The sequence below is a fragment of the Dromaius novaehollandiae genome, chromosome 7 (assembly GCF_036370855.1).
Source record: "Dromaius novaehollandiae isolate bDroNov1 chromosome 7, bDroNov1.hap1, whole genome shotgun sequence".
Classification (NCBI taxonomy): Eukaryota; Metazoa; Chordata; class Aves; order Casuariiformes; family Dromaiidae; genus Dromaius; species Dromaius novaehollandiae.
In genome coordinates this window covers 23,187,081-23,198,636 of record NC_088104.1, presented here as the reverse complement: position 1 = coordinate 23,198,636, position 11,556 = coordinate 23,187,081, and the positions used below count along the sequence as shown (strand labels likewise).

Genomic DNA, 11,556 nt, shown 5'->3' with positions numbered 1-11,556 from the left:
CGCTAGGCGGGAGGAGCCGGGGCCGGGGCCGGGCCGGGCCGCTGGGTGGCGTCTGGGTGCCGCGGGCTGCTGCTGCGTTTGCTCCGCGTTTGGCAACGCCCAGCAGGAGCGCAGGGGTGCCGGGGCGGCGGGCCGGGCCGGGCCGTGGGGAGCGGGTCAGCCGCCGCTGCCGGGCCGCCCCTCTTCCGGTCGAAGTGCCGCGCTGCAGCCGGGGGCCGAGGGATGGACCGCGAGCAGGAGGAGGAGCGGGAGCGGGACCGTGGCCGGGAGCGGGACGCGGCCGGCCGGGCCCTTGGCCGGGCGCAGCTGGCGCAGTGAGTAACGCGGCCGCCCGGGCCCCGGCGGCGGGGAGCCGCTCGCAAACCTGCCGGCAGCCCCGCGAAGGGCGCCCTCGCTGCTGCCCCGCGGCGCCGGCGGGAGGCGTCCGGGGCCCGGGCGAGCGGGCGGTGCTGCCGGAGAGGAGCCGGGTGGCGCAGTGGGCCGCGTCCCTGGCGGAGCAGCCCTCGGCCGGGGCCTCGGCGGGCTGGGGGCGGCAGCCTGCCCGGGGGGGCCTCCCGGGGTGGTCAGCGGCCTCAGGCCTCCTCGGGGAACGGGGCGGGGCAGGACGGTCCCCGCCTGCGCCAGTTTCTGCCTTCTAAATACTGGTCTTGATCTTCGTCTGCTGTGGTGAGGCGTGAAGCCCGTAACCTCCGCTCCCACTGGCTCCTCGGTAACGCTGTACTACAGCTTCAGAGGAGTCCCGGGCTTTCAGTGGCTGGGTCTGTGCCAGCAAATTAAACAAGAGCATCTACGTTCTGGCCCTGAGAGCAAGCTGTTTGTCTCCATAAGGCAAAACTTCCCACTGCCCCATCCCAGCATCATTCAGGCAGACTCCTAGCATGGGCTGATGGCCGTTTTCCTGTCCTACCCGGTGTCTTGGCACTGTTTGGAGAGTGCTAGCTGGCAAAGGCCAAACTGGTGCAGGGAGCATGCTAACAATTAAACAGGCTATTTGGAGTTCAGGTTCACTTGCTGGTCTTGTTTGCTTTTGCTAGCGTAGACCTAGCCGGCAGAATCCTAAGTACTTCTCCTTGTGCTAGAATTGAGCTTTGGCCGGAGGATGTGGGGCTACCTTTAAAAATGCTGCTGCTGTTTTTGACCTCTGACAGGCTACCCACATCCACTTCAAAGTACTGATGCTTTGGTGTTAAGGTACCTTTAGACATGCAGACAGAATCCTTGTCTTTTCACTTCTTTACGGGGTCCCTAGCTCATTTCTTCAACTCCTTTCTCTGTTTCAGAATAAAGGAGCACGAGCATCAGGCAGAACTAGCCAAGCTAGAAGACAAAAGAGAAGGAGAAGAAATTCAGAGACTGACTCGGTTGTACCAATTGGAAATTCAGAGAGGAAAGGAAAAGGAGCAGGCAGAAAAACTTGAACGCCGGAGGCTGCATTATGTAAGTAACAGGAAAGCAGAGAGTTCAATGCTGGTTTTGCTTTGGCTGCGGGGAGTGAAAGTTGCCTTGATATACCTAAATATACCTAAACATATACCTAAATACACCTCAAAACCGGCCTGAAGGCAACGGAAGGCTTGCTGACTGCTTCGGTAACGTGAGCTCATATCCGTACCTTGGCAGTCGCAGGCCATCTCTTTCCTCCCTGCTTCTGAGGAAGGCCTCTTGGAGAGAGGTCCCTTCTCTTGCCTGAAGGGGTGATGTACTGATGCCTGAGCATCAGTACCTTTATGATCAGCGCTGGTTAGGAGATGTACTTACCACAGCTGTCATTTCTCCTCAGCGAAGGGCATCTGAATCACTGGTGTGTGAGAGAATAAGAGGAGAAAATTTCCAATGATGCCCTGCTCAATTTTCCCCTTCCCCGTACATCATCTGGCTGTAATTATACAAATCTTACTCCATTTGCCTTCAACCTTTTATCTGTGATAAAAGCAATATGTACTTATACCTGCCTTGCTGACTGATTACCAAATGCTTGTGGCTTATATTTTTATGGCTCTATAGAGGCTAATTTTGTGTGTTCTTCAGTGCCTGTGGCATGCGGATGACACACAGGAAATAAAGACAGAGGCAGTAGGGGGGGAAGGGAAAGAACATAACTTACGCATACTGTGCCTCAGGCCACAACCAGATGGCTGCACGTGCATATTAATTTTATTCTTGCAGTAGCTTATGGCAATTTGGTCATGAGAACTCTTGTCCAGGTTTGTCTTCTGCACCTCCTCATCACTGGTACAAGCAAAGAACTGTAATTATAATAGACAAGGCCTGAAGTCACTGCTAGATTTTTATCTTCATTTGGGATTTCCAAAATCTCATCCTGTATAAAAATAAAAGGATCTTTGAACAGGAGCATATCGCTGAACAGAAAATAATTAAAGCTGAAGAGGAACAAAAGGAAGAGGAAGAAGATGATCGGATTAGGGCTTACATTAAAGGAAAAGAAATGATGGCAGATCTGAGAAAAGAAAAAGATGAAGAAACTAGTAGGTGAGTTCAGTACTGGAGTTTTAAATTTAAGATTCAAATGTAATAACTTAATTCTGTGACAAATATGTTACTCAATATTCTTACATCAGCAAAATCAAAACTGTGATATAACTGAGTCTTTCTGTAATTAAATCTTTGGAAAAAAGGTAAAGTTCGGAAGAAATGCCTATAAAGAATTTTTTCTTAACTTCAGTAGTACTTGGTGCTTTGCAGGGAGGCAATCTCCCTACTCTTCAGGCTGCCTGCATCTGCAGAAATGCAAATTTCTTCATCAGTGTGTGTGTGGCCTGTAATTCCCTGAGACAGAGCAAGAAAAAGAACATACCTGATGTCTCAGCTAGGCACCTACATTAATTTCCCTACTTTAGTAAGGAAACATGATTGACTTCTTGAACAGTAAATATGGTGGTATTAACAGTGAGTAGGGTGTTGCTGAGCCAATCCAGCAGCTCCCTTCTCTTCCTATTTCTGGCCAAGTATTCTGAACGTTTTCTTCCTGATGGCAAGATCCTAGGTGGACTCCTCCCTGACTGATCCAGTGCTCATTACTGCAACAAAAAGCTATCTGGACAAAAGATAGGGAGCACTTATTTGCCATGTTAGCAACCAAATCAGATACCCCCTCGCCCTGCAAAAAAAACAACAAAAAACCCCCCTGTTCCCCAGGAAGAGGAACACAAGGTCAAAGGCGGATAGGTGGGCCTGTGTGGCAAGAGAAAAGTGGAAGCAGGACTGCTGGGTTTGGTAGCAGCAATGCCATAGGTAGGTGGTTTTCCTGGTATGTTATAATAGCTCGTGTTCTCCTGCAGACTAATGCAGGAACGTCAGGACAAAGCTGTTAAACAATTAACTGCAGAGATGAAGGAGGCATTTAAGATGGAAGATGATCGTATTGCTAGAGGAGCTGCAGATATAGAAGAAGAATACCAAAAGAAAAACAAAGAAAAAGAAGCAAAAACTAAGGCTAACATTGAATCTATTTCTGAACATAGAGCCTCTGTGGTAAGAATCCTAGCCTGTTCTTATTCCTCTTTCTGTTGTATATTCGTTTTTCTGAATATCTTTGAGAAACACTATGGGTTTTAGTCTTTAGTGAGACATGCATGCAAGTTCTCACTTAACAGCCACCTCTCGTATTTACCATATATAGGTTTAGGATAAACTGCTTCAGCAATGTGCAAGTGGTATGGCAGTCTCTCCCGAGGTTAGAGGTGGAAGGCTCTGTAACTTGGTAATTTGTGTGAACATTTCCCATACTTGGCACTGCCTACTCCAAACAAGGAACCTGGCCCAGATCACGGGTGGTGGGTCTGGTGTCATCCGTCAGCACACTTCATCAGGTCATCTGCCATCTTTCCTGGGGTCCTCTCTCCCTCTCCTACCACATGTTGGGTGCATATCTACCAGCTCTGCTGAAAACCCTGGGCTTGGACACTGGGCAGCCACAGTGACCATGCTCATCACAGCTCTGAAACGGGTGTACTACTATTGCTTTTGTCTCCTGTCTATAGAATGGCTGGTTGAAAAACATGACTCCCAAATCTAACTGGTTAGCTATTTGGTTAACTTTCTCTTTGTGAAATATAGATGAAGATGAAAGTGGAAAAGGAGAAAGAGGAAAAAGCAGAAGCTGAGAAAGATTATAATCATTGGATGGCAGCAGATCGCGTCTACTTGGAAATGGAAAAAGCCAAAGAACAACGACGTCGTGATGAAAATATGGAAGTCCAGAAAATTCGAGTCCAGCAAATGGTAAATAGAAGTGCTTGGTCAGCCCCTTTGGAAAGGAGTATGCATCTAAAGCAACAGGACTAGATCCTGGCAGAGAGAAAGAGAGAGGGGGAGCTTTTTGTTGTTCATCTTTTGCTTGTTTGTTTGTTTGACCTGTATGCACCCCAGATGCTGGTGTTGGGGACCAACCTCCTCTCGGAGCAGGGGACCAGCATTCTCTTTGAGACTCTCTCTGAGCATGTTGGTCAAGGAGGATTATCTGAAAGGGCTGACAGGAGAGAGATCAGTACTCTCAAACATGACTTCAAGAGACCCCACTCTGGGATTCAGATCCCCTTTCTGCGCTTGAGCTTCCTTTGTGCTCATGACCCCACTACTAAAATCCTTCTGGTGTGACCTTCCCTGTTGGGGAGCCACTAACGCAAAGTCTTTCCCCTTGAGCAGTGTTGTGCAGGTCCAGGCTAGTTTGCAATGACAAACCGTGCCCTGTCCTGCGTTACTGTGAATTACTGCTGCCCTCTCGTCTCTTCTGGGCCGGTCACCAAAGAGCAGCAGCTAATGTTGAGGTTCACTAAAGTATTCAATTAATTTTGAAAAAAAAGATTTTGACAAGTATAAACTGATTCACATCACCTCAGATCTCCTGTAAGCTTATCCCCTGTATGTTTTAATGGATAGTTATGCTGTGAAAGAAATACCAACCTTTGCTATTCCCTTTTCTTCACTAGGCTGAAAAGCAGGCAAGAAAAGAGCAAGAAAAACAAGCAGACTTGGACTACGATTCTCAGAGAGAAGCTGCCTTTTTTAAGGAGCGAGAATTTCAGAGATGAGGACAGTAAGTAATTGAGTCCTTGCCAAGACTTGCCCGTAACTTTTTTTCTCCTGTCCAAGTATCCAAGGTAGGAACAGGACATAGGAAGCCCACATCTATCTAGGTTTTATTCCTCCTTTTCCTCTCTAATTCAGTACAGAAAATTGCTAAGAGTTAGGTACCTTGTTGTAGCTGTACTGCCACTTGAGAAACAAAACCAGGGAATAACACTGAGACTATCCAAAAAGGAAAGCCAGAAGTATTTTGCATGTGTCTTAAAACACAGAAAACCCCACCAAAACCCCCCCCCATCTCTTTGACTCTTATGGGAAGAGGTAGTATCAAGTAATCCAAGTTGAATATATCCTGTAAAAGTAACTTGAAGCCCATTTGAGAAAGATGCCAAGGAACTGACTACATATTTCATGAAATACAACTTGGTTATTTGGAAAAAGTTAGTTTAGGCTCAACAGACAACTGCACGAGCAGTGGGTATGTATACATACACAATTACAAAAATTAGAGTGGAGAAAAAAGGATGGGTAATGTAACACTGTTCACGTTCTTCCTGCCAAATGTGCCTGAGCCCCAGCTTGTGCAGGGACTGAGCACACGCTAGGAACAGTGCAGGGGCTTTACACCTTGTGTGCCTCTGGGAGCCTGCAGGAGAACAGGGCCAAGATAACGTCCCCTCAGAGTCAGGGCAGACCTAGGTATTGTCTTGGCCGGAGGTCCTGCTGTGGTCTAGGCTGCTGAGCTGGTTTTACGCAGCAGGAGATGGCTGGGTGGAGCTGAGTCTGTGCTCACTTAATGTGGCCCAGAAGGGGCTCACCTATGGAGTGGAACAGCTGGTGCTGACACAGCACATGTTTCAGGGGGTTTCTCCAGAATAGCTCTCGTCCGGTGCCAGGGCTGAGCGCATGTTACTGGTTGGAGCGCATCCTCCTATTTAAGTTTCATCCGAAACAGTGCAGTTTGTGCACTGTGAGACCACCCTGCAATGTGAACTGAAGCACGGTAAGTGGGAACAATTAAGGGACCTGCTTCAAAAATTCACTTCTGATCCAAACAAGAATACTAACATTACTGTACTATGAACTAAAAGCGATGGAGATCTCTCTGCAATTGTCTGGGAGTAATTGACTTGTTTGGAAATTATTTCTTAAAATTTTTTTTAGTAGAGGAGTGGCAATTAAGTAACTAGTGAAATTGTCTCCAAATACTTTTTTCTTATTTCACTAATGAAAAATTTATTTGCCTTCTCTCTGAGCCAGTGCTCCTTTTACTACTTCAAGCTTTTTTCAGCAAGCAGAAAGAATGAAACTTTTATTAAAGGCTTTTTATGGCAGAAGCTGGAGTCTTGAGAAGAAGCATTTACTACAGCAAGTGTCATGCTGAAATCCCCTGAGCTTGATAATGCTCCAGATGCGTTCCCAAGTGCACATCTGCACATGCTCACTGTAGTGCGATTGGTGAGTTAAATGGATTTTTAGTCTACTTCCACAGCAGCAAGAAGCAAGGTGGATTGCAGCCTCATTTTCTACTCGGCTTCAAAACCAGTCTGTTTCCTAGGTTGTGTGTACCTGTATTTGAATTCTACAGCTTGCTTCCATGGAGATTATACCCTTTTTACCTGCAACATCTACGAAAATATCAAACTTGTACCAGAAAGCAGTTCTTCCTTACAGTATACCTAGAGTGAAGTAGGAATCCTGTGTAATTTTTAAACACGTTGGCTAAATTCAGCAGTTGGTTGAATAAGGAAGTGACCTGTAGTGATTCATGCTGTTTTGGATTCAGTAGCTCAGCCTTTTAAAGATGCACATGCTTTGTGTGCTTGCTTTAAATGGCTAACCCTAGTTTGTGATCACTAATAAAACTAGGTAAGGAAAAAATGAAGAAGCTTTTTAGAACATGAAGGAATACTAGGGGTTTTAGAACTTCCAGTGACAAGGTTTTTCAGTAAAATTTTGTTGTTCTTTACAGTTCTCCTATGTGAAAGGCAAAAATGGAAAGCTTCTTGCAAGAATAAGAATAGAGAAGACTAAATCAGTTTTATATTTATCATATATTGATGAAGGGAAAAGTAAGAAGACAGAAGAGACTAAGAGAGCAGCTCCTTGTGCAAGTAGAAGCAAATGAAAGCTACTGAACAGGCTCAGAAATAATTGGAAACTTGAGAAAGCTGGCTTTGTTCAGTCTGGCAAAGAGGAGGCTAGGGGGTGATCTAATAACAGCCTACAGCTACTTGAAGGGTAGTTTAAAAACACAGTAGAGCCACACTTTGCAGCTGTGTTAGGTGATACAGCAGGGGCAGCAGCCACAGACTCGAGAGAGTCAGACTGCCTACCAGGAAAGTGTGTTTCACCAGGGAGGTAGTGCAGCATTGGATAAGATTGTCCCAAGAGGTGGTAGAATTGCTATCTGTAGAGGCTTAAGATGTCCCATTTTAAGCAGGAGGTTGGTCTAGGTGACCACTAAAAGTTCCTTTCAGCTACCATTTCTGTCACTTTATGAAAGTAAGCATAAAGACACCAACAGAATACAGGGAGCTCAAATGCAGTTGATAGTGATATTAAGGGAAGGGGAGTTGGTGACCTGGAAAAAAAAATCTGCTAATTGAGAGAGAGCTGTAGCTTAGTGTGACTGCATTACTGGATATTAGCTAAAGTTTTAAGTAAGAGCTAGCAAATTGGAATATGCTCTGAGAAATTAAGTATTTTTGACTGGTAACATGAATTACTGCTTCAACTTAGCTAAGGACCCTCTCGATGGTGTGCTGTCTTGCTTTAAAAGGCTGTAGTAGCCATCAAATATAATACGTATTGCCTTATTAGAAAGCCAGGATTTTAGAAACATTAAAAACTGCTTTTCCAAACCTATCACCTAACTCTGTGGAAACAGACTGACAACTTCAGTGGGGACAAGCATGCCTCCAGGGTCTAACATGATGTTCTCAGCACACTAACGCAACCCTGACAACTGCATGATCGTTCTGAGTAAGGCAGTGCTGTCTTTTCTGCTCTAATACAATTCTTACCTAGGAAATGAAAGAGAGGAGCTTTCTAAATGGCTCATATTCCAAGAGGATGTGAGCTAACTCACTGTGGAGTCCTTTACTGTTATGCAGCGTTCTAGGTTGGAACTACTAGTTTTACAAGTTCTTGGATGTTACAGTCTTTGTTACTGCTGAGCTCCGAGAAAGCCTGAAGAGGGTGCGTAACTGGAAACAAACTACGAGCGAGGAGGAGAGTTTGCCCAAGGAGGCTGGCACGGAGGGACACTTCCATGTCCCAGTACAAAATGGTTGTATTCCCATGGAAAAAGTACAATTTTCCAAAGCTCAGAGGGGTTGTTAGGTCAAAAAAACTTGTTTTGTTTCAATAGTTAAGATTTATTTCAGATGCTTGTTATTAACCTATGCTGTATTATATGCCTCTCTGGTATCTCTTGAAATGGAAAAGCACTGCACTACTTTAATAGTTTGTAAGCTCTCTTCTTGTTTTGGCAATGCATCCTTGTCTCTGCTACTGAGTCTTCCTTCTAATTCTAACTAGCTCTTAAAAAAAAAAATCCACCAAACAACAACAAAACCCCTGGCTCTGGCAAAAGCCAGAGGTGTGACAGAATGTGTTCCTTGTGTTCTCAGTAGAAAACTGATCTTAAACTAATTCTTGTGCTACTGACTTTGCTAAAGCTTATTAAGCGTACAAATTCATTATCTATCTATTTATTCCCCTCATGCCCCTGCACTGGAAAACCTGTCTTTCTGCTGCTATAGTTTCAGCATTTTTTTGTTTTGCATGGGTGTGGATATGTAAGTGACTACATAAATGACTCAAACCTGCTGTCTCATCTGCTAAACTGATCCAGCAGTGGTCTTAAGGCATAGCTGCTTGATACAGTCCTGTGTGTGTTGTTCATTTGTTTTTTTGTGGATTCCCATTCCCCATGCATTGTTCAGAAAACTGGACAACTTTGTTAGGTGCTGAAGTGCTTTAAGAGTCAAGACTGAAGGCCCAACAACATTCAACATGGAATCTTTGTTAACAGTAATTGCCCCCAAATGAGTACCACCTGATCTGACTCATTTTTGTCTATTCAATGTAAGGGAAAGGGAGGAGGTTCAAGGGCAACAACATACCCTACAAGGAGCAGACAGTAGTTACAGAGCAGACCAGAGACAGGATCAAAGGTTTGAGGCTCCCAACATCTAGAAAATGTAAATCCAACAACTGATGGCATAGTGAAAAAGGGAGAAATTAGATCCTGGTAAAGCTTAATACTGTGTTACTGGTGTAGGACAGGTCTTTGCACTGATTTCTCTTGCAACCCATCAGTGTGTACAATTCACTGTAGTAGTTACTAATCATACAGATCATACAGTAAGACTTGAGCTCTGTTTCTTTCTTCTTCAGAAATACAGCTGACAAGTCCAGAAGCATCATTTAAGCATCACCTTACAACCTGTATGAGCCTGCAAGACATCAGTGCCTAACAGCTGAAGCCAACTCTGAAACACTTAAGACGCAATGTTCACCAGAATTTGCCTGTGCTCTGTTTCAGCTCAGGAACAAGGGCCATAGCTATAGCTTGCAACAAGCAATTGCACCTCTAATTACTCTAGCTTTATTATGGAACAAAACAGTAGATTCACTTTCTAGGAAGTCAAGAGATGACAACCAAAGGTAAACTTGTATGCCGTCATCTGTACTATGTTCTTTAATATTCAGTAGTGCTGGGCCTGAAGGCTTATTTAAAAGTTGTTTTGGCTCCAAAAGATATTACTAAGCAAATAAAACTGAGTAAGCTCTTTAAAAACAGCTGTCCACAAGAGGATGATCATCAATGCTAAGTCTACTTCTTATTCTTGACAGTTTTCCACTTACTTTTCTTTTACAACAGAGACTGCTATGGAAGACAGGAATACAATCTTGAGAAAGTTGCAGCACTGGTTTTAGGAGCTAACCCTTTATGGCACACACAGTGTACAGCAAGACTGTACAGACCTAGCGCTCAAACTTTCTAAGCTGACTGGTGGCAGAATGTGCAAGAAAGGAGCAGTGCCTTTGCACTCTTTCCTGCTTTCTCTCCAGCATCCTCCTGTGGCCCAGCCAGGCTGGGATGCTGGTCTAGATAACCTTGGATCAAAACTTGCCCTTGTCTTCCATTCTAAACTGACTGTAAACTGTCCTACTGTTATTTTGGAATTGGTGTCATCAAGTAGGTAACGCTTCTTTAAGTAGCTGGCGAAAACTATTTGGCTTTGGGCAAAAAACAGCAGGCTGTTGTGTCTGTGTGTAAGTGCATGATCAAAGTTGAAAACTAGTGTAAAAAAAAAATTTCTCCGAAGTGTCCTTTATCACTTTCACCAGCTTCATTAGAGCTGCATTTCTGTATGCACTGCACTGAATGAAGAGCGCCTGTCACTTGTCTGCCAATCTGTACCTAGTGCAGAAAGCTCTCATTCCTTCTACAGTTCAACACTGTCAACCAATTTAGCATGGAAATAAGTCTGGCTTTATCCACATCTTCCATAAAAATTTATAAATCTTGGCTTAGAGAGGCAGTGCCCTGACATCAAATCAGAACATTTTAGAAATCTGTACAAGCTTACTACTACCACGTCAAAAGGCTGAAGATTTGAATCACCAGCACATTTACACTTGCACCATATGAACTAGCAGAAGCAAACATTACTGTTAATTACATACAGAGGATGCTAAGTAATACTGAAGGAAGCATACACAGCAGACATATGGAATACACTAACAAATATGAAAAAAGCATTTATTTCTGAAAAGTATTTTAATACATAAATTGTACATTTTATATCAAGAACTTACACTCTCCCACTTGAGAACTGGGCCAGCTTCCCAGTTGAGAACTACATGTTACAAAATGTCCAGAAGACAGATTTTCCAAATACTCCACTGAATTTTAGTTTCTTAATACAAATAGCACTACTTTTATAATTAACCACAATTCTCTTAGCTAGTTCCTCTTACAACTGATCATAAATTAATGAGGCCTACATTCTTTCTAATCCTTCCAACCACTCATTTACAGTACCAAAAAAAAGTAAGAGTTAACAACTATGGCTAAATCAACACACTGAGTACTTCCCATACGCATTTATAGGGATATGTACAGGGTATGTAAAAATGGTTAACTGCCTGCCAAAAATAGCAAGTTCCCTTATAACTGTGCTCTGCATGTTGCAAAATTTCAATGCAAAGTCAGTGATAGTACCGCATTACTTCACCGTTCACTTAGCCTGTGTTCAGGGTGTTAGAGCTTTAATGAATAAAAACACTTAAAACCAATGCGCAACAGTCAAGCACAGTTAGCAGTTTAAGAGCTGCCTTCTGAAATTGCTCACATTAACTGTCTTGCTAATATATGAACAATGACTTTATTATAAAGAATACTGCAGTTTAATTCTTTAACCAAACATGGCTTTACCTTTATGGAGTTTTAGTATCCAAACTCAGCACTTAATTACATTTTGTCACAGCTATTCC

The 11,556-nt window shown here is 44.0% G+C and overlaps 1 protein-coding gene across 2 annotated transcripts; it reads left to right on the top strand.

Moving 5' to 3' along the window:
- Window positions 1-24: 24 nt before the first annotated feature.
- On the top strand, window positions 25-9,855 carry LOC112979459 (cilia- and flagella- associated protein 210-like). 2 transcript variants are annotated; one of them, XR_010389981.1, is made up of 8 exons: window positions 25-314; window positions 1,281-1,437; window positions 2,351-2,490; window positions 3,300-3,492; window positions 4,078-4,242; window positions 4,950-5,056; window positions 6,307-6,504; window positions 9,451-9,855. XR_010389981.1 is itself a non-coding variant. In XM_064514921.1 (7 exons), the coding sequence occupies exons 1-6, from the start codon at window positions 223-225 to the stop codon at window positions 5,049-5,051; spliced, it is 849 nt and encodes a 282-aa protein (XP_064370991.1). In that variant the 5' UTR covers window positions 26-222; the 3' UTR covers window positions 5,052-5,056; window positions 9,451-9,855. The 2 variants fall into 2 exon arrangements, 1 of the variants encoding a protein (XP_064370991.1); XM_064514921.1 differs by lacking the exon at window positions 6,307-6,504 and having other exon boundaries at window positions 26-314.
- Window positions 9,856-11,556: the final 1,701 nt, after the last annotated feature.